The sequence below is a fragment of the Clupea harengus genome, unplaced genomic scaffold (genome assembly GCF_900700415.2).
Source record: "Clupea harengus unplaced genomic scaffold, Ch_v2.0.2, whole genome shotgun sequence".
In the NCBI taxonomy this organism is placed as follows: domain Eukaryota; kingdom Metazoa; phylum Chordata; class Actinopteri; order Clupeiformes; family Clupeidae; genus Clupea; species Clupea harengus.
The window spans coordinates 9,796-32,307 of NW_024880129.1; the positions used below are offsets into that span (position 1 = coordinate 9,796).

Sequence of the window (22,512 nt, forward strand, 5' to 3'; positions counted from 1 at the left end):
TAATGTTTAAATACAAGTAGTATATGATGATAACATGTTTAATGTTTTGATACATGTAGTATATGATGATAAGATGTTTCATGTTTAGATACATGATGATGAGATGTTTAATGTTTAGATACATGTAGTATATGATGATAACATGTTTAATGTCTTGATACACTTCACCTGCAGGCTCTGTGGCCAACCAAAGACTAGAGAAAATGGCCACAGTAAATAGTTATAGTGTGTGTGTGTGTGTGTGTGTATATACATGTATATGTAAATATCTTTTAATAAATACTTTTTCAAATTGACTTGTGTTTCTTTCATTAATCCTAAAGTTAGGTAAAAAAAAAGCCCCGTGTCTGCCAGCTGTGTGGCCAGCCACAGCAGAAGGACTATGGCCACAGCCAGTTTGGTATAACTGGCGCTGTGGCTGGCTGAAAGGAGGAAGAAATGAAGACAAGAGACATTTTTTATGTATACTTTTATTTTCATTTATTTTATTACATTCATGTGTTTTAATGAATAAAAGGTTGTTGGGTTCCCAAAAAGTATGACTTCCTTGTTCTTTCTTTCCCGATTCACAGCATGTTTGTCTAGCCGGGTGCCTGCCTTTCTTTTGAATTTTAAAGTAGCCATGTGCCTGTGTGCCGGAAACAACAGAGATTCCGCTATTGGTCTCATCTCTCTCATCTACAGGTGTGTTTGTTCCATTTTAACCACAAACGTTCAGGAAACATAGATAGACGCGTTCTGCAGAGCTGATTTTTCACATACTTTTCCAATTGGGTCTCCCCTTCAAAAGCAACAAAATGTATCTGGGGTTTCGAGATTCAAAACCTCCACATCAGCGCAGGCTTTGAAACCGAGAAGAACGTGCACCATCCTTTGCGCAGGGGCCATGCTAATCTTCTCTGTATCGATCCAATTTTAGTAGGTGTGCTGCCGTAGCAAGCACAAAGAGTACCTCCCTCCCCAAGGTATATGAATCCCCGGCCCTGACAAAGCCCTGTCGGCCAGGGTGTTAGCTGTAGGCAAGCAAGCCCTGTTCATCCCCTGCAAATGTCCCATGAATGGGCAAATGCTCTGCCAGACGCAAAGCACGTTTTATGTGCACCTTTAGGACACCTAGACAGACTGCTTCCAAAACTGCCAAATGCATTTTAAGCTCATCATTTTTGACACAAGCAAAGCCCTGGAGGTTAGAAGCCTACATTCCCTGGGACTTGGGAGTGGGTGGTGTTGCCTGACATGGGTGGGACATTTGACAAAGTGGAGGAAAGACTCTTGGCTGGTAGCAGCCTCTTCCTCTTTAGTATAGTGGTGAGTATCCCCACCTGTCACGCGGGGGCCAGCCGTGTATTGCTGTAACAGATTACCGGCCAATCGGATTGAAGCATTTTTCTGGGTCCGTGCATTTAATTATTTATTTTAGATTCCCCAAGATAGAGTTCGTATCCCCATTGAGGTGTTATCGAATGTGAAATATATGAGTAGAAAGCATTGGAAATACTTGGAGATTAAAAAATAATTACAACTTTCTATGTAAAATTAGTTTTTTTGTAGTTTATATCAAATTTATAGTAATGCTACTACTTTGAACATAGTACAATTACTACTCCATCAGATTGTCAGTATCTTTGTAGAAATGTACTAATGTTTTTTTTGTTTTTCCCTTGTTTGTCAAGTGTGTTTATCATTAATATCCCATGTACTGCTCAAATAAACTGAACCAGCAGACTTGGATTCATTCTTATGACACAGAACCTATTGTAGATGGTATAATTAAGATGAGAAAAAGCTATATTGTTTTCATTTAAGCAGGACTAAAAGGCAGTGTGTAATATTTCAAAATAAGTTCCATTTTTATTAGTCATCATAGTTTTATTGACAACATCTGAAATAATTTATACTTGTCTCAGTATTTACACAAATGGAATAGCGTGGACTGTAATTAAAGATACATGTTTGAGAAATAATATGGATAATTTAAGGCCAACAATTAAATATAACTGCTTACAATGACAAAGGAAAATGACAAACAAACAGCTATTAACAATGACAAGTGTAACATACAAATGTAAAAGTGTGGATTGTAATCATAAAGATAAGCATTTCAGAAATGATATGGAACATTTAAGGCCAGCATTCAAATATAACTTTTCACAATGACTAAATGACGCACTATTGACACTTGGGCTGTCCACAGCCAAGACAGGTCTTTGTCTGTCTTCTCTTCGCTTTCTTCTTGTGCACTGCTAAACTCTTCACATCTGGTTAGGCTGGAGCAATGGGAAAGTAAAATAAACCAGTTATTATTTTTATGTCACTGAAATGAACACATTTGATTAGCAGGTAGGTAGGCACTCACAGACACACGCAGGCAGGCAGGCAGGCAGAGACGCAGGCGGGCAGGCACACACAGACGTACACACACAGGCACGCACACACAGACGTACGCACGCAGGCAGGCACACACAGACGTACGCACGCAGGCAGGCACACACAGACGTACGCACGCAGGCAGGCACACACAGACGTACGCACGCAGGCAGTCACACACAGACGTACGCACACAGGCAGGCACACACAGACGTACGCACACTGGCAGGCACACACAGGTGTACGCACGCACAGACACAGGCAGGCAGGCAGGCACACACAGACGCACGCACGCACGCACGCACGCATGCACCCACACACCCACACACACACAGACGTACGCACGCACGCACGCAGGCAGGCACGCACAGACACAGGCAGGCAGGCACACACAGACTAATGCACGCACACACAGACACATGCACGTATGCACACACAGAGGCACGCATGCACACACAGAGGTACGCACGCAGGCAGGCACGCACAGACACAGGCAGGCAGGCAGGCACACACAGACTAATGCGCACACACACAGACGCATGCACGTACACACACACAGACGCACCCATGCACACACAGAGGTATGCACGCAGGCAGGCACGCACAGACACAGGCAGGCAGGCACACACACACACAGACGCACGCACGCACCCACGCACAGACGCACACACAGACGTACGCACAGACGTACGCACGCAGGCAGGCACACACAGACGCACGCACCCACACACAGACGCAAGCACGCACGCACACACAGACACAGGCAGGCAGGCAGGCACACACACAGACTAATGCGCGCACACACAGAGGCATGCACGCACAGACGCACGCACACACAGACGTACGCACGCAGGCACGCACAGACACAGGCAGGCAGGCAGAAACACAGAGACTAATGCACGCACACACAGACGTACGCCCGCAGGCAGGAACGCACAGACACAGGCAGGCACACAGACGTCTGTGTGTGCGTGCGTGCGTCTGTGTGTGCGTGCGTGCGTACGTCTGTGTGTGCGTGCGTGCATTAGTCTCTGTGTGCCTGCCTGTGACTGTGTGTGCGTGCGTCTGTGTGTGCGCACGCATGCACACACAGACGTACGCACGCACACACAGAGGTACGCACGCAGGCTGGCACACACAGACACAGGCAGGCAGGCAGGCACACACAGACGTACGCACGCAGGCAGGCACACACAGACGCACGCACGCACACACACACAGACGTACGCACGCAGGCAGGCAGGCAGGCAGGCAGGCAGGCAGGCACGCACAGACAGACAGGCAGGCACGCACACACAGACGTACGCACGCAGGCAGGCAGGCAGGCAGGCACAGACACAGGCAGGCAGGCACAGACACAGGCGCAGGCAGGCAGGCACAGACGCACGTACGCATGTTGTAACATTACAGTATGATGCAAAAATGTACGTCCAAAACTTTATGTTAACTTACCAATTGCTGCTGGAGGTTCCTGGTGGTCGTCTGGCGACATCTCCTGCTTTAGCAGTGGACCAGCAGAGAGCGGCTGGCCAACGGATTCTTGGAGGCAGACTTCAACTCAGCCATTACAAATGGATCAAACACAGCAGGGAGGATGACACCTGGCTGCTTAAGGTCCACCAGCCGTTGGTAGTTCCACTGTGCTGCCCCGGTCAGCCCTGGGCCTGAAACAATTCAGTGGCCATCCACTCTCTTCTTGTGCACTGTAATATTACTTTGGTAAAAAGAAAAAAGAGAGATGTATCAATCCCTTAGTTGTCAAGCTGTTAGTTAGTGCAATGTATTAAGCCAATAGCTGTAGTCTCTTACCAAGCCAGCGATTCTGGCGAGTTATCAACACATTACAAGTCAGATCCATGGTGTAAAGATGAGTTAACATCACAACATTAAAACCGTACACATAAATATAAAATACAATCATGTTCATTCATTATATTACGTCATTTCAACACGTCGTAGCATCAATCTCTTAGCAACAAGTGATGCTGAGGTATAGCTAGTTAAAATTAGTGTCAGTCCCGCGCTGACAACATATGATCATGTAACAGCATGAAAACCACACACAATACAAACAAACGTTGTTATGTTAATTCATTCTTTGGCACATAATTACCCCCAAACGTGTCTGATGTGAGAGAGTAAAGCCTGTCAGCTCTCTAACATCAACCTAGCGAATTAGCAGCGAAAACTAATGTTACTACAAAGCAGGCAAACTTTTATGCCAAATTCTGGCAATATAACTGTAAATGTATTCTGTAGATTTACATTCAACCCAACCAATGCATCTTACCTTTGATGGATGGACACTGGCGTGAATAAATGTAGCTAATCTCCTGTCAGAAGTTTGCCTGAACTAAAAGTTTTTTCAAAGACCGCGCGTCTTTAAAAAAAACTTGGAACAGCGCCAAAAAGTCGTTGTGGCCAAAAGAATATTACATCCATAGTCGTTTAGCTCGGAACAGAGCTCGGAACAGCGCCAAAAAGCCGTAGTGGCCAAAATAATATTACATCCGTAGTGGTTTAGCACTACCATTGGAAATGCATGGGAAACCGTTAAGGTCCGTTTAGCAGAAAAATTCACGGCGGCCGCGCGGGAGACCGGGGTTCGATTCCCACCATAACACAGAAAAGGTGAACGTCGTCCACCCTGGGCCGCCAACCCATAACTCCGGAACCCAAGCACTTACACATTTGAAACTGTCGGCAGTTGTGAAGGAGCTCTGGCCGCGCCCGCACACCAAATGACAAGGGATTTAGGGACTACATCACCAGTGTCCTGCTCCATACCTTACCTTTCTCGATGAGTGGCTGTATTTCCATCTGGCTCTATAGCGCATCCTCTATGTGACGAGGTGGCCGAGTGGTTAAGGCGATGTGGTTGTGCTCTGCACGCGTGGGTTTGAATCCCATCCTCGTCGTGAAGGGCCCTCAAGGGCTTGTGTTGTATTTCTCAAACAAGCATAGTAGGTGAGGCCATTTTAGGGACTACATCACCAGTGTCCGGCTCCATACCTTCCCTTTCTGGATGAGTGGCTGTATTTCCATCGTGCTCTATAACGCATCCTCTATGTGACGAGGTGGCCGAGTGGTTAAGGCGATGGCGCTCAAGCTGGCGGCCATAAGGCCATTTAAGAGGGGGGGGGAGAAAAAAGAGGGGGAAGAAGGAAAAAGGGAGAAAAGAGAGGAGAAAGAGAGAAGAAAAGAAGAAAGGAGAAAGAAGGAAGAAAATTAGGGTGTTTCCGCATCCATATCTATCTGAGAAATGCATTTCTAACTGCTTAAATACACATATGAAATTTCTGAATGTTTTAAATTATTTGGACACGCCACAGACGGGATACGAACCGACGACTCTAGGTTTCGTTCTATTCGCATCCGCTCCGCAGACGGGATACGTACCTAGGACTTTGGGGATTCTAAGTTTCGTTTTATTCACATCCTCTCCGCGGATATTTATATCAAATTAAGAGTCAAATTAAGAATTCTATAAGTGCATTTCCCCTAACTTACATAACACATAAAATTAGTATAATTGACACAATAGGATACAAATCAGCAACATAAAATAATACAAATAACAATGACATAACTCAACACCCCCACTATATATATATATATATATGTCTCATACACATATATTCGTGTTCTGTATGTGTAATAATTATTTATTTCTTCTCCCACATACCTGTACCTGAAGGACCAGAATGTCCACTGCCAAGGGATCATCGCATGCAGATCTTTCCATCATTTTCAGTGTTTTTATAATTTGTATTGACTTGTTAATAACATGCGATGTTACTTTTATTAATGTTGTCATTGGCATCATCCCCATTTATTATTTTCAACATCATCATTATTATCATTACTGTTATTATTGTTATCAGTTTGCTGTTTTAACACAGATTGTCATTAAAAACACCCCCTTGTACAGCAACACAGGTCACAGACAACACTCAGAATCAGAAATGGTTATACAAATGTTTATTTGCCACAAGCAGACTGGATACAGGACTGTAGGCACAGATTCACTGTACATAGAACCCCACTAGGCGATAGGCATAAAGCCAACTAATGGCCAACCATGTCTAACATGAAAACCCCCACACAATGTCCACACAAAAGCAAGATACATGCCTTCCCCCCAAAAGGTATTATCAGTTTGCAATACTTAAACCACGCCCCACATATAGAATCCACAGAAAAAAAAACACTGCAATAGATCAACCCACACCAAAGAGGAGTCATCCCAATCCAGTATACAATCCAGACAGCAAGTCGCTACCGGCCAGTGTGGCAGGGACCCGCTTTGTCACTTTCAAGCGTGGAGACGGTTCTGCGCTGGTCCATCCACCAGGAACGCTCCCAAGTAGCACTCCGATGACGCGCAGCTCTCCCCCACGAGGAATTTCCAACTACAGAGGGACACAATACAAACAAACAAACACTTAGAGCAGCCCAAACGCCATTAAGTTGGGAGATCCAGTGACAAACTAAATGACCAGTGTGGTGGAAGAAAGAACCTCCCTTTTGCCTGGTAGCTGGAGAGTGTTGAGCAGTGTGTGAGTGTGTGTGCATGTGTTCTACCGGCATCTCTGTCTTTTAGGCCTTCTCTGTGTAGAGAGTTGAGGTGTGCGAGCGTGCGTGCGTGCGTCTGTGTGTCCGTTCCTGCTTGTGCCTGCCTACGTCTGTGTGGCGTGCGTGCGTGCGTGCGTGCCTGCCTGCCTGCCTGCCTGCCTGCCTGCCTGCCTGCCTGCCTGCCTGCCTGCGTCTGCGCGGCGTGCGTGCCTGTCTGTCTGTGCAGCGTGCCTGCCTGTGTGTCTGTGCGTGCCCGCTTGTGTGTGTCTGTGCGTCCTGGCCTGGGTATGTGCGTGTGTCTGTGCGTGCGTGTGTCTGTGCGTGCCCGCTTGTGTGTGTGTGCGTCCTGGCCTGGGTATGTGCGTGTGTCTGTGCGTGCCCGCTTGTGTGTGTCTGTGCGTCCTGGCCTGGGTATGTGCGTGTGTCTGTGCGTGCGTGTTATACCTGCATTTATGTCTTGTAGGCCTTCTCTGTCTAGAGTCTGAAGCACTTCCCCGGCCAGACTCTGGCTCTCCCTGCCTTCTGCTGGGCTGGTGCTTTTCTGATGACCGTCACCAGCAACGACTCCACCCCGATACGGGGGTTTGACACCTGTACACACAGACACGCACGCACAGACACGCACGCACAGACACACGCACGCACACATTCAATTAGTTCCCTTGATATGAACTAAAGAGGCAGGCAGCAACAGCAACTCCAAATAAACTGGGTAGGTGTGTTACCTTCCTGCCAATGGTAATCAACTCTGTGTCTGCCATCACCTTGTGTGACTTTAAAGATGTTGCCTTTGGTGACATATGCATACACATTGTTTTTAATGCATGACAATAACATAAATGCAAGTACATGAAGAGCAGAGCATCTTCCTTGTTATATTAATAACCCTATGAAAAACACAGTGGTGGCAAAAGCCACATAGTGTTTGAAACACAGCTCATTTATTAACCACACTACATATAACTAACAGATAACATTAGCAAAGGCTTTGCTGATGAGAACGAGTGAAATTCCATGACATCAACAGTGAGAGTAGCTACCTAAACATGTGTAAAAGAGACTGTATTCATATGACTACCTCCCAATATATTCGTTTATACATCTGAATTTAAACGATCGATAGAAAATACTGATTCACAGTCCAAACATTCTCATTCTCATTCATTCATAGCCCTCGTAAAAGCCCCCTTAATATAGCGAACTTCCAGTCAGATAAGGTAGTGTTTGTAACGTAGCTAGATGGCTAAATACATCGATACGACAACATAAAACAACGGGTGAAATGAATCATAACCTAAGTTATATCATACAGCACTAACAGATAACATTAGCAATGGAAACGCTGATGAGAACTAGCGGAATTCCAGTCAGCTAACAGAGTGTTTCTAGCGAAATTCCAGTCAGATAACAGAGAGTGTTTGTAAGGTTGAAAGCTAGCTAAACACAAAAGGTGAAATTAGTTCAGTATCTAACAGCAGTGTATTACATGTGTAAATACTCACCATGTCCATAATCTGCCTCGGTTGATTCCTTAAGCATCCGGCTAGCTTCACTCTTTGAATTACCCGCCTGTCACGACTTCGGGGCAACCATTTGGCACATTGGCGGCCTCTGGTGGCCAAAGGACATCATGGACTTATTTGTGTCCACATGTGCCTTTGTTGTCTTTGTGTGCCCTCACCTGTTCCCCATTGTGATTTGTGTTCTCACCTGTTCCCCATTGTGTGCTCTCACCTGTCTTGTGTTTTTTGTGATTGTCACTTCTCTCTATTAGCCAGGGTATAAATACCTGGCTAATCTCTGTGGCCCTTATCAGGTCGTTAGTGTTTTCCTTGCTATGCCTAGCGCGAGTTTAAGGTTTGTTCACTGTGCAGTTCTCGTACTGCTGTTTGTTGCGTTGCTCTCAAGCATCGCCTCTCGCTGCTAGGGCGTAGTTCCACTCATAGCTACACTTTTGGTAGCTGCTTTAGTTTATGGCCTTTTGCCCTCGTTTCGTATCTTCTGTGTTTTTGGATTTTCCACTGCTTTCCTGTGTTTTGGATTACCACTGTTTTGCAATAAACCATCCTTTTCAACATCCTGCAACTGGGTCCTCTCATTAGCACACTGGGCTAAGCGCTGGTTCCCCACATCCAGCATCTCGGGTTCAATCCCCGAGAAAAGCCTGACAGAACGACCTGATCAACATGGACCCAGCAGGTAGTGCCCAACAGGGATGCAAGAAGTTGGCGCAGACGTTGAAGAAGCTGCTTCAGCGCGAGCAGGTCTTGCTGCAGCTGCAGAAGGATCTCGACCGCCAGCAGGAGGATCTAGCTCGTCGCCAGCAACAACTGAACCGTCGGCAACAACTGGACCAACCTCCCCCGTGGTTCCCACTCTACGATGGCAATCCGGGTGGCTGCAGAGGTTTTCTCCTCAAATTCGATCTGGAGTGCAGCCGCCGGCCCATCACCCTCTCCTCCGACCGGTCGAGGATTGCCTACATGATAATCTTGCTTTCAGGCAAGGCCTTGGCATTGGCAACCGCTTTGTGGGAGAAGCAAGGTCCCGAGTGCTCCAGCCTCAGGGCTTTTCAGACGGTGCTGTTGTGGGTCTACGACCGGGTTAGCATGGACAGCTTCGAGGCCGCCATTGCCTCTGCTCTGAAGAGAGATGCGGCCCGTAACCCTGCTCTCCCAGTGACGGCAGCTGCCGTTCCTGAAGCCGCGCTTCCAGAGGCACCCAGCCTGGATGCAGCAGTCCTGGACGCTCCCAGTCCGAGTGAACCTGGCAGCCCAGAGGCTGCCAGCTCGGATGCCCCCAGTCTCAGTGCACCAGGCAGCCCGGAGGTCGCCAGTCAGGATGCCGCAGTCTTAGATGCTGCCAGCCCGGAGGCCGCCAGCCCAGATGCTGCCAGCCTGAGTGAGCCAGGTAGTCTGGAGGCCGACAGCCCGGATGAGCCAGGCAGCCTTGAGGCCGACAGCCCGAATGCTGCCAGCCCAAGTGAACCAGGCAGCCCGGATGCCGAAGCCCCAGATGCCGCCAGCCCGAGTGAGCCAAGCAGTCTGGAGGCCGACAGTCCGGATGAGCCAGATGCCGAAGCCCCAGATACCGCCAGCCCGAGTGAGCCAGGTAGTCTGGAGGCCGACAGCCCGGATGAGCCAGGCAGCCTTGAGGCCGACAGCCTGAATGCGGCCAGCCCAAGTGAACCAGGCAGCCCGGATGCCGAAGCCCCAGATGCCGCCAGCCCGAGTGAGCCAAGCAGTCTGGAGGCCGACAGTCCGGATGAGCCAGATGCCGAAGCCCCAGATACCGCCAGCCCGAGTGAGCCAGGTAGTCTGGAGGCCGACAGGCCGGATGAGCCAGGCAGCCTTGAGGCCGACAGCCCGAATGCTGCCAGCCCAAGTGTACCAGGCAGCCCGGATGCCGACGCCCCAGATGCCGCCAGCCCGAGTGAGCCAGGTAGTCTGGAGGCCCACAGCCCGGATGACGAAGCCCCAGATGCCTCCAGCCCCGGTGAACCAGGCAGCCCCGATGCCGCCAGTCCCGGTGAACCAGGCAGCTCCGATGCTGCCAGCCGCGGTGAACCAGGCAGCCCCAACACCTCCAGCCCCGATGCCTCCAGCCCCGGTGAACCAGGCAGCCCTTATGCCGCCAGCCCCGGTGAACCAGGCAGCCCTGATGCCGCCAGTCCCGGTGAACCAAGCAGCTCCGCTGCCGACCCGGACCCCGTAGTCTCCGCTGCTGACCCGTACCCGGCAGTCTCTAGTGCCGACCCGGACCCTGCAGCCTCCGCTGCTGACCCGGCCCCGGCAGTCTCTACTGCCGACCCGGACCCCGCAGCCTCCGCTGCCGACCCGGACCTCGCAGCCTCCGCTCCAGGTGCCCCTGTCCTGAGCGCCCCTGTCCTGAGCACCCCTGGCGCCCCTGTCCAGAGCGCTTCTGTCCCAGGTGCCCCTGTCCTCGTCCCAGGCGCCTGTGTCCCTGCCCCTGTTCCAGGCGTTCCTGCCCCAGGCGCTCCTGGTCCTGTCCCAGGTGCCCCTGTCTCCAGTGTCCTAGGTGCCACAGCCCCGGTTCCTGGTGCTGCCAGCCCCAGTGAACCAGGCAGTCCAGGTACTGCGACTGCCCCAGCCACTGGTCATGCAACTCCAGCCGTCGCTGACCCGGCAACCCCAGCCACAGCTGGTGCTGCAACCCCAACCTCATCCTCTGACTGCGTCTTTGCGAGCCTGGCCAGGGGGGTGCTTCTTGGTCTCCTTGGTTCCAACAAGGCTTCCGGTCGCCTGCCAGACCATTCGCCTCATGCTGGTCGTCCACCCGACCAGCCGCCAAAGACTCTGCCCCTGCTTGGCCGCCCGCCCGGCCGCCCACCAGACACTCTGTCCCTGCTTGGCCGCTCGCACGGCCGCCCACCAGACACTCGGTCCTGGTTCGGCCGTCCACCCGGCCGGCCACCTGACCCTTGGTTCCTGCCCTCCGGCCTTGTCCTTAACCCCCTCCACCCACCCTTTATGGACTTTTGGAGTTTTCTTTGGGCCGTCTGGAAGCCGACCCTTAGAGGGGGGGTTCTGTCACGACTTCGGGGCAACCATTTGGCACATTGGCGGCCTCTGGTGGCCAAAGGACATCATGGACTTATTTGTGTCCACATGTGCCTTTGTTGTCTTTGTGTGCCCTCACCTGTTCCCCATTGTGATTTGTGTTCTCACCTGTTCCCCATTGTGTGCTCTCACCTGTCTTGTGTTTTTTGTGATTGTCACTTCTCTCTATTAGCCAGGGTATAAATACCTGGCTAATCTCTGTGGCCCTTATCAGGTCGTTAGTGTTTTCCTTGCTATGCCTAGCGCGAGTTTAAGGTTTGTTCACTGTGCAGTTCTCGTACTGCTGTTTGTTGCGTTGCTCTCAAGCATCGCCTCTCGCTGCTAGGGCGTAGTTCCACTCATAGCTACACTTTTGGTAGCTGCTTTAGTTTATGGCCTTTTGCCCTCGTTTCGTATCTTCTGTGTTTTTGGATTTTCCACTGCTTTCCTGTGTTTTGGATTACCACTGTTTTGCAATAAACCATCCTTTTCAACATCCTGCAACTGGGTCCTCTCATTAGCACACTGGGCTAAGCGCTGGTTCCCCACATCCAGCATCTCGGGTTCAATCCCCGAGAAAAGCATCCCTCAGGTCTAGCGTAAGCAATGTAACATCGCCCTCCAGAATTTCTGCCGTGTGCCTGACGTCGCTCTCCAGGATTTCTGCCGTGATTGGTGAAATGTTTTCGACTGTGCGAACGTGATTGGCTCCAATTGTTTTAGAATCTGCGGACGTGATTGACTGAAGCTGAAACATTTAGCTGGCCTTGCAGTCGGCAGCTGGCGCTCAAGCTGGCGGCCATAAGGCCATTTAAGAGGGGGGGGGAGAAAAAAGAGGGGGAAGAAGGAAAAAGGGAGAAAAGAGAGGAGAAAGAGAGAAGAAAAGAAGAAAGGAGAAAGAAGGAAGAAAATTAGGGTGTTTCCGCATCCATATCTATCTGAGAAATGCATTTCTAACTGCTTAAATACACATATGAAATTTCTGAATGTTTTAAATTATTTGGACATGCCACAGACGGGATACGAACCAACGACTCTAGGTTTCGTTCTATTCGCATCCGCTCCGCAGACGGGATACGTACCTAGAACTTTGGGGATTCTAAGTTTCGTTTTATTCACATCCTCTCCGCGGATATTTATATCAAATTAAGAGTCAAATTAAGAATTCTATAAGTGCATTTCCCCTAACTTACATAACACATAAAATTAGTATAATTGACACAATAGGATACAAATCAGCAACATAAAATAATACAAATAACAATGACATAACTCAACACCCCCACTATATATATATATATATATGTCTCATACACATATATTCGTGTTCTGTATGTGTAATAATTATGTATTTCTTCTCCCACATACCTGTACCTGAAGGACCAGAATGTCCACTGCCAAGGGATCATCGCATGCAGATCTTTCCATCATTTTCAGTGTTTTTATAATTTGTATTGACTTGTTAATAACATGCAATGTTACTTTTATTAATGTTGTCATTGGCATCATCCCCATTTATTATTTTCAACATCATCATTATTATCATTACTGTTATTATTGTTATCAGTTTGCTGTTTTAACACAGATTGTCATTAAAAACACCCCCTTGTACAGCAACACAGGTCACAGACAACACTCAGAATCAGAAATGGTTATACAAATGTTTATTTGCCACAAGCAGACTGGATACAGGACTGTAGGCACAGATTCACTGTACATAGAACCCCACTAGGCGATAGGCATAAAGCCAACTAATGGCCAACCATGTCTAACATGAAAACCCCCACACAATGTCCACACAAAAGCAAGATACATGCCTTCCCCCCAAAAGGTATTATCAGTTTGCAATACTTAAACCACGCCCCACATATAGAATCCACAGAAAAAAAAACACTGCAATAGATCAACCCACACCAAAGAGGAGTCATCCCAATCCAGTATACAATCCAGACAGCAAGTCGCTACCGGCCAGTGTGGCAGGGACCCGCTTTGTCACTTTCAAGCGTGGAGACGGTTCTGCGCTGGTCCATCCACCAGGAACGCTCCCAAGTAGCACTCCGATGACGCGCAGCTCTCCCCCACGAGGAATTTCCAACTACAGAGGGACACAATACAAACAAACAAACACTTAGAGCAGCCCAAACGCCATTAAGTTGGGAGATCCAGTGACAAACTAAATGACCAGTGTGGTGGAAGAAAGAACCTCCCTTTTGCCTGGTAGCTGGAGAGTGTTGAGCAGTGTGTGAGTGTGTGTGCATGTGTTCTACCGGCATCTCTGTCTTTTAGGCCTTCTCTGTGTAGAGAGTTGAGGTGTGCGAGCGTGCGTGCGTGCGTCTGTGTGTCCGTTCCTGCTTGTGCCTGCCTACGTCTGTGTGGCGTGCGTGCGTGCGTGCGTGCCTGCCTGCCTGCCTGCCTGCCTGCCTGCCTGCCTGCCTGCCTGCCTGCCTGCGTCTGCGCGGCGTGCGTGCCTGTCTGTCTGTGCAGCGTGCCTGCCTGTGTGTCTGTGCGTGCCCGCTTGTGTGTGTCTGTGCGTCCTGGCCTGGGTATGTGCGTGTGTCTGTGCGTGCGTGTGTCTGTGCGTGCCCGCTTGTGTGTGTGTGCGTCCTGGCCTGGGTATGTGCGTGTGTCTGTGCGTGCCCGCTTGTGTGTGTCTGTGCGTCCTGGCCTGGGTATGTGCGTGTGTCTGTGCGTGCGTGTTATACCTGCATTTATGTCTTGTAGGCCTTCTCTGTCTAGAGTCTGAAGCACTTCCCCGGCCAGACTCTGGCTCTCCCTGCCTTCTGCTGGGCTGGTGCTTTTCTGATGACCGTCACCAGCAACGACTCCACCCCGATACGGGGGTTTGACACCTGTAGAGACACAGACACGCACGCACAGACACGCACGCACAGACACACGCACGCACACATTCAATTAGTTCCCTTGATATGAACTAAAGAGGCAGGCAGCAACAGCAACTCCAAATAAACTGGGTAGGTGTGTTACCTTCCTGCCAATGGTAATCAACTCTGTGTCTGCCATCACCTTGTGTGACTTTAAAGATGTTGCCTTTGGTGACATATGCATACACATTGTTTTTAATGCATGACAATAACATAAATGCAAGTACATGAAGAGCAGAGCATCTTCCTTGTTATATTAATAACCCTATGAAAAACACAGTGGTGGCAAAAGCCACATAGTGTTTGAAACACAGCTCATTTATTAACCACACTACATATAACTAACAGATAACATTAGCAAAGGCTTTGCTGATGAGAACGAGTGAAATTCCATGACATCAACAGTGAGAGTAGCTACCTAAACATGTGTAAAAGAGACTGTATTCATATGACTACCTCCTGATATATTCGTTTATACATCTGAATTTAAACGATCGATAGAAAATACTGATTCACAGTCCAAACATTCTCATTCATTCATAGCCCTCGTAAAAGCCCCCTTAATATAGCGAACTTCCAGTCAGATAAGGTAGTGTTTGTAACGTAGCTAGATGGCTAAATACATCGATACGACAACATAAAACAACGGGTGAAATGAATCATAACCTAAGTTATATCATACAGCACTAACAGATAACATTAGCAATGGAAACGCTGATGAGAACTAGCGGAATTCCAGTCAGCTAACAGAGTGTTTCTAGCGAAATTCCAGTCAGATAACAGAGAGTGTTTGTAAGGTTGAAAGCTAGCTAAACACAAAAGGTGAAATTAGTTCAGTATCTAACAGCAGTGTATTACATGTGTAAATACTCACCATGTCCATAATCTGCCTCGGTTGATTCCTTAAGCATCCGGCTAGCTTCACTCTTTGAATTACCCGCCTGTCACGACTTCGGGGCAACCATTTGGCACATTGGCGGCCTCTGGTGGCCAAAGGACATCATGGACTTATTTGTGTCCACATGTGCCTTTGTTGTCTTTGTGTGCCCTCACCTGTTCCCCATTGTGATTTGTGTTCTCACCTGTTCCCCATTGTGTGCTCTCACCTGTCTTGTGTTTTTTGTGATTGTCACTTCTCTCTATTAGCCAGGGTATAAATACCTGGCTAATCTCTGTGGCCCTTATCAGGTCGTTAGTGTTTTCCTTGCTATGCCTAGCGCGAGTTTAAGGTTTGTTCACTGTGCAGTTCTCGTACTGCTGTTTGTTGCGTTGCTCTCAAGCATCGCCTCTCGCTGCTAGGGCGTAGTTCCACTCATAGCTACACTTTTGGTAGCTGCTTTAGTTTATGGCCTTTTGCCCTCGTTTCGTATCTTCTGTGTTTTTGGATTTTCCACTGCTTTCCTGTGTTTTGGATTACCACTGTTTTGCAATAAACCATCCTTTTCAACATCCTGCAACTGGGTCCTCTCATTAGCACACTGGGCTAAGCGCTGGTTCCCCACATCCAGCATCTCGGGTTCAATCCCCGAGAAAAGCCTGACAGAACGACCTGATCAACATGGACCCAGCAGGTAGTGCCCAACAGGGATGCAAGAAGTTGGCGCAGACGTTGAAGAAGCTGCTTCAGCGCGAGCAGGTCTTGCTGCAGCTGCAGAAGGATCTCGACCGCCAGCAGGAGGATCTAGCTCGTCGCCAGCAACAACTGAACCGTCGGCAACAACTGGACCAACCTCCCCCGTGGTTCCCACTCTACGATGGCAATCCGGGTGGCTGCAGAGGTTTTCTCCTCAAATTCGATCTGGAGTGCAGCCGCCGGCCCATCACCCTCTCCTCCGACCGGTCGAGGATTGCCTACATGATAATCTTGCTTTCAGGCAAGGCCTTGGCATTGGCAACCGCTTTGTGGGAGAAGCAAGGTCCCGAGTGCTCCAGCCTCAGGGCTTTTCAGACGGTGCTGTTGTGGGTCTACGACCGGGTTAGCATGGACAGCTTCGAGGCCGCCATTGCCTCTGCTCTGAAGAGAGATGCGGCCCGTAACCCTGCTCTCCCAGTGACGGCAGCTGCCGTTCCTGAAGCCGCGCTTCCAGAGGCACCCAGCCTGGATGCAGCAGTCCTGGACGCTCCCAGTCCGAGTGAACCTGGCAGCCCAGAGGCTGCCAGCTCGGATGCCCCCAGTCTCAGTGCACCAGGCAGCCCGGAGGTCGCCAGTCAGGATGCCGCAGTCTTAGATGCTGCCAGCCCGGAGGCCGCCAGCCCAGATGCTGCCAGCCTGAGTGAGCCAGGTAGTCTGGAGGCCGACAGCCCGGATGAGCCAGGCAGCCTTGAGGCCGACAGCCCGAATGCTGCCAGCCCAAGTGAACCAGGCAGCCCGGATGCCGAAGCCCCAGATGCCGCCAGCCCGAGTGAGCCAAGCAGTCTGGAGGCCGACAGTCCGGATGAGCCAGATGCCGAAGCCCCAGATACCGCCAGCCCGAGTGAGCCAGGTAGTCTGGAGGCCGACAGCCCGGATGAGCCAGGCAGCCTTGAGGCCGACAGCCTGAATGCGGCCAGCCCAAGTGAACCAGGCAGCCCGGATGCCGAAGCCCCAGATGCCGCCAGCCCGAGTGAGCCAAGCAGTCTGGAGGCCGACAGTCCGGATGAGCCAGATGCCGAAGCCCCAGATACCGCCAGCCCGAGTGAGCCAGGTAGTCTGGAGGCCGACAGGCCGGATGAGCCAGGCAGCCTTGAGGCCGACAGCCCGAATGCTGCCAGCCCAAGTGTACCAGGCAGCCCGGATGCCGACGCCCCAGATGCCGCCAGCCCGAGTGAGCCAGGTAGTCTGGAGGCCCACAGCCCGGATGACGAAGCCCCAGATGCCTCCAGCCCCGGTGAACCAGGCAGCCCCGATGCCGCCAGTCCCGGTGAACCAGGCAGCTCCGATGCTGCCAGCCGCGGTGAACCAGGCAGCCCCAACACCTCCAGCCCCGATGCCTCCAGCCCCGGTGAACCAGGCAGCCCTTATGCCGCCAGCCCCGGTGAACCAGGCAGCCCTGATGCCGCCAGTCCCGGTGAACCAAGCAGCTCCGCTGCCGACCCGGACCCCGTAGTCTCCGCTGCTGACCCGTACCCGGCAGTCTCTAGTGCCGACCCGGACCCTGCAGCCTCCGCTGCTGACCCGGCCCCGGCAGTCTCTACTGCCGACCCGGACCCCGCAGCCTCCGCTGCCGACCCGGACCTCGCAGCCTCCGCTCCAGGTGCCCCTGTCCTGAGCGCCCCTGTCCTGAGCACCCCTGGCGCCCCTGTCCAGAGCGCTTCTGTCCCAGGTGCCCCTGTCCTCGTCCCAGGCGCCTGTGTCCCTGCCCCTGTTCCAGGCGTTCCTGCCCCAGGCGCTCCTGGTCCTGTCCCAGGTGCCCCTGTCTCCAGTGTCCTAGGTGCCACAGCCCCGGTTCCTGGTGCTGCCAGCCCCAGTGAACCAGGCAGTCCAGGTACTGCGACTGCCCCAGCCACTGGTCATGCAACTCCAGCCGTCGCTGACCCGGCAACCCCAGCCACAGCTGGTGCTGCAACCCCAACCTCATCCTCTGACTGCGTCTTTGCGAGCCTGGCCAGGGGGGTGCTTCTTGGTCTCCTTGGTTCCAACAAGGCTTCCGGTCGCCTGCCAGACCATTCGCCTCATGCTGGTCGTCCACCCGACCAGCCGCCAAAGACTCTGCCCCTGCTTGGCCGCCCGCCCGGCCGCCCACCAGACACTCTGTCCCTGCTTGGCCGCTCGCACGGCCGCCCACCAGACACTCGGTCCTGGTTCGGCTGTCCACCCGGCCGGCCACCTGACCCTTGGTTCCTGCCCTCCGGCCTTGTCCTTAACCCCCTCCACCCACCCTTTATGGACTTTTGGAGTTTTCTTTGGGCCGTCTGGAAGCCGACCCTTAGAGGGGGGGTTCTGTCACGACTTCGGGGCAACCATTTGGCACATTGGCGGCCTCTGGTGGCCAAAGGACATCATGGACTTATTTGTGTCCACATGTGCCTTTGTTGTCTTTGTGTGCCCTCACCTGTTCCCCATTGTGATTTGTGTTCTCACCTGTTCCCCATTGTGTGCTCTCACCTGTCTTGTGTTTTTTGTGATTGTCACTTCTCTCTATTAGCCAGGGTATAAATACCTGGCTAATCTCTGTGGCCCTTATCAGGTCGTTAGTGTTTTCCTTGCTATGCCTAGCGCGAGTTTAAGGTTTGTTCACTGTGCAGTTCTCGTACTGCTGTTTGTTGCGTTGCTCTCAAGCATCGCCTCTCGCTGCTAGGGCGTAGTTCCACTCATAGCTACACTTTTGGTAGCTGCTTTAGTTTATGGCCTTTTGCCCTCGTTTCGTATCTTCTGTGTTTTTGGATTTTCCACTGCTTTCCTGTGTTTTGGATTACCACTGTTTTGCAATAAACCATCCTTTTCAACATCCTGCAACTGGGTCCTCTCATTAGCACACTGGGCTAAGCGCTGGTTCCCCACATCCAGCATCTCGGGTTCAATCCCCGAGAAAAGCCTGACACCGCCCCCTCAGGTCTAGCGTAAGCAATGTAACATCGCCCTCCAGAATTTCTGCCGTGTGCCTGACGTCGCTCTCCAGGATTTCTGCCGTGATTGGTGAAATGTTTTCGACTGTGCGAACGTGATTGGCTCCAATTGTTTTAGAATCTGCGGACGTGATTGACTGAAGCTGAAACATTTAGCTGGCCTTGCAGTCGGCAGCTGGCGCTCTAATCCATTGTGCTCTGCACGCGTGGGTTCGAATTCCGTCCTCGTCGTGAAGGGCCCTCAAGGGCTTGTGTTGTCTTTCTCAAATGAGCATAGTAGGTGAGGCCATTTTAGGGACTACATCACCAGTGTCCAGCTCCATACCTTCCCTTTCTGGATGATAGGCTGTATTTCCATCTGGCTCTATAACGCATCATCTATGTGACGAGGTGGCCGAGTGGTTAAGGCGATGGACTGCTAATCCATTATGCTCTGCACGCGTGAGTTCGAATCCCATCCTCGTCGTGAAGGGCCCTCAAGGGCTTGTGTTGTCTTTCTCAAACGAGCATAGTAGATGAGGCCATTTTAGGGACTACATCACCAGTGTCCAGTGTCTTTCTGAAACGAGCATAGTAGGAGAGGCCATTTTAGGGACTACATCACCAGTGTCCTGCTCCATACCTTCCCTTTCTCGATGAGTGGCTGTATTTCCATCTGGCTCTATAGCGCATCCTCTATGTGACGAGGTGGCCGAGTGGTTAAGGCGATTGTTAAGAAATGCATAAGCAAACGAAGAGGAGCTGAGCTACAGGCATTGAGCTCAGCTTTTAACTGCTCTTGTTTCCGTCTTCTTATCACGGACTTCTCCTTATAAGGTCATAATATATTAATTCCATCATACAATGTACTTTTGCCTTGTCATGGTTTTTAACAAAAGTGTGATTCATCTATAGGCCGGCTGTGGCCTCCTCCTCGCGGGCCCTCAAAGGGTACACATCCTGTGTTTAACCCACTTCACAGTTTCAACTGGACATTCACAGCTTACATCAGCATTGTTTCCTCACAAGCATTTGCACTAAAAAATGTTCTTATACAATAAGCACATTTCACTCTTGATCATAGCAATCAGCAGCAGATATAGATTTGTTAAACATCACTCAAGCAATTACACACACTATCATATGATTATAAGGCATGATTCAGACATTCTGCAATCATTTTAAAAGGCATATATTGGTTTAGATGATTATAAAGCATAGCTCCAGCAATTTCATAAAAGCATACGTTTTTCATATGATTAATACATATTTCAAACAATCTCAGCAAAGCGTACATTTGTTAAGTGAGTATCAATATGAGATATGAGTGTGAATGTGAGTTTGAGAATGGATATGAATGTGAGCCTAACACGCGTACGGATCCATGTCGTGGCTGTCAGGTTCATTCTTTCGTGAGTCGTTCATCACCCGCCTCTTGGACCTGCCAGTCACGAGCCCCAGTGGTACCAGTCCTTTCCACTAATCCCCCAGGGACTTCTCTGGACAAGGATTTTTCTGCAGTGCCTCTCTCTCCAACACAAAGTTCCATTTCACAGCAGTCACACATTCTCTGTCAGACCAATAATACTCATCCCATCCCGCCCATACAATGTCAGCAGCAGTGATAGGCACATGTTTATTTTTATTGACACATCTCCACCCCGCACCAGAAAAAATTCCCCACAAACAGTATGGATTTCCCCACGGACACCCAACAGTGTAATTCCCAACAAACTCCCCGTTTTGGCTTAATTGTGGAGGGGCAATATCTGCTCTCATCGCGAGTCCTCGTGTTTGTATACACGCACCATCGCAGGTCTTACATCAGTAAATTCTAGGTGGGCTCTTCCTTTCCAACCCTTGTCAAAACTGTAAATCAGGCTGGAACTTTTCAACATTGCTTCCACTTTGCTCTTATTCCAACGTGCATTCAGCCACGGTATCGAGTGCTCCCCACCCAGTCTAATGTAATGAATTCCCCTCCAATCTATCGGAATAGCCATCAACTCAAAACAAAGTTTTGATCTGATTTCCTGACCATTCCGAGCAGTCACTCCGAGAAATTGCTTTCTCGTCTCATTCACGGGTTCAGAGACCCCTTTCACACTGGCTATCATACTTCTCCCATGCGAGACGAAATTAAAATCAGCAGCATGTCTTTGAGGCAGTCGCTGCTTCCTTTTGTGTTGCTGTCTGCGTGAAATCCCGGCTATTGGGTCGAGTATGCCTCGACTAGTTTGCATAATCACAGATGGTGCTGGCGCAATAGTAGCCTCCCCGTCTACAACGCTAGGGTCCTGGGTTACCTCACCGGTCAGTGCGCCCGCCTCAACTGAGCTATGCGTTAAATCGCCTCAGCGGGCATCGTGGTCGCCTCGGGATTAGATGGGGCCCCATTTTTTCCCTCGACCGCTCCCGCCTCTGGCTGAGTAAGAGTCACTTGTATGCCCACTAGGGGTTCCACTAATTCTGGAAGGGGTGGTTCCCCTTCTTGCGTCTCATTTTGCATTTCTTTTTCTTGCATAAGCGTTCGTGGCTCAGTGGTAGAGCACCCGCCTGTCCCACAGGGGGCCCGTGTTTCACTTCCGGCCAACGCATCAAATGAAGCTGGGTTTTTCAATGTGGCTATTGTGGAGCTGAGGTTCAGTGGTTACATCTAGGGTGGATGATCCTTCATCACTTCCCTTTTCCACTGTTTTCTCTATCTCACCAGGCTTAAGCCCCCATTCCACCTCTTCAGTTATCACTTCCATCCGGGTTATGGTACCAACTTGTTCATTGTTAAAACTTCCCGATTCATCACCCGCACACCAACCCCGCTCTCGAGGACTAGAGCATCTTTATTTTCGGCCAGAAAATCATCTTTAATTTCATTAGATATAACTACCACAATTGGTTCTTCGTACAGTTTTCTAGGGTTTTTCTTTGTCTCCGTTCTCTCCGGAGTCAAAGCCTCCAACGAACTCTTGTCATTCAGGGGTTTCATCAAACCATCATTTTCCTTTGCTTTGTTTTTCTTTGCTTTGTTTTTCTTTGCTTTGCTTTGTTTTTTCACAAGTACTGGAAGCCCAGTGGTAGAACTCACATTTACTATTTGGGGGGTCCGGTTTCCACTCCCAGTCCACCCCCGGGTACAGTAGGCACCCGTTACATATGAGTTATTTGGTAATTTTCCTACGCCGGTTCCTATTACCGTGGTCACCTTGGGATTCAATGGTGTCACATCTTTTCCCTTGACCACTCCCACCTTTAGCTGATTAGGATTTATTTTCATGTCTTCCAATTCTTTCATTGTGACTTGAAAATTGGGTACAAATTCTCTCATTTGCTTTGCACATTGTGCATTGCTAAACGCCTCAAAATCATCTGGAACTTCCCATTCCTTATTCTCACACTCGAGGACCAAAGCCTCCACATCATCACATAGATGTGTCGAACCCTGATTCCCCGTTACCCGTGGTCACCATGGTAGGCGCCGAAAGTACCATCGAAAGTTGATAGGGCAGACATTCGAAAGACACGTCGCCGCCGCCGAGGGCGCGCGATCGGCCCGAGGTTATCTAGAGTCACCAAAGCGGACCGGGGACACGAGGCCCCCGGATGGG

The 22,512-nt window shown here is 50.3% G+C and overlaps 2 protein-coding genes, 1 long non-coding RNA gene, 1 other non-coding gene and 1 pseudogene across 4 annotated transcripts; 3 read left to right on the plus strand and 2 right to left on the minus strand.

Moving 5' to 3' along the window:
• Positions 1–846: 846 nt before the first annotated feature.
• On the minus strand, positions 847–943 carry LOC122131376 (annotated as a pseudogene).
• An 883-nt stretch (positions 944–1,826) lies between these two features.
• LOC122131374 lies at positions 1,827–3,955 on the minus strand. Its single transcript, XR_006152057.1, has 2 exons — positions 3,820–3,955; positions 1,827–2,267 (listed from the first exon to the last, which is right to left on the minus strand). It is a non-coding gene; the product is annotated as an uncharacterized LOC122131374 (long non-coding RNA).
• A 5,173-nt stretch (positions 3,956–9,128) lies between these two features.
• LOC122131375 (vegetative cell wall protein gp1-like) lies at positions 9,129–12,247 on the plus strand. Its single transcript, XM_042706174.1, has 2 exons — positions 9,129–11,445; positions 12,225–12,247. The coding sequence occupies exons 1-2, from the start codon at positions 9,129–9,131 to the stop codon at positions 12,245–12,247; spliced, it is 2,340 nt and encodes a 779-aa protein (XP_042562108.1).
• Positions 12,248–15,941: 3,694 nt separating this feature from the next.
• LOC122131373 (vegetative cell wall protein gp1-like) lies at positions 15,942–18,199 on the plus strand (the record flags this gene model as incomplete). The annotated part of the gene is made up of 1 exon (XM_042706173.1): positions 15,942–18,199. A coding segment is annotated over exon 1 (2,258 nt), but the record flags the coding sequence as incomplete, so codon positions are not given.
• A 1,113-nt stretch (positions 18,200–19,312) lies between these two features.
• Positions 19,313–19,394, plus strand: trnas-gcu. The gene has a single exon. It is a non-coding gene; the product is annotated as a tRNA-Ser (tRNA).
• Positions 19,395–22,512: the final 3,118 nt, after the last annotated feature.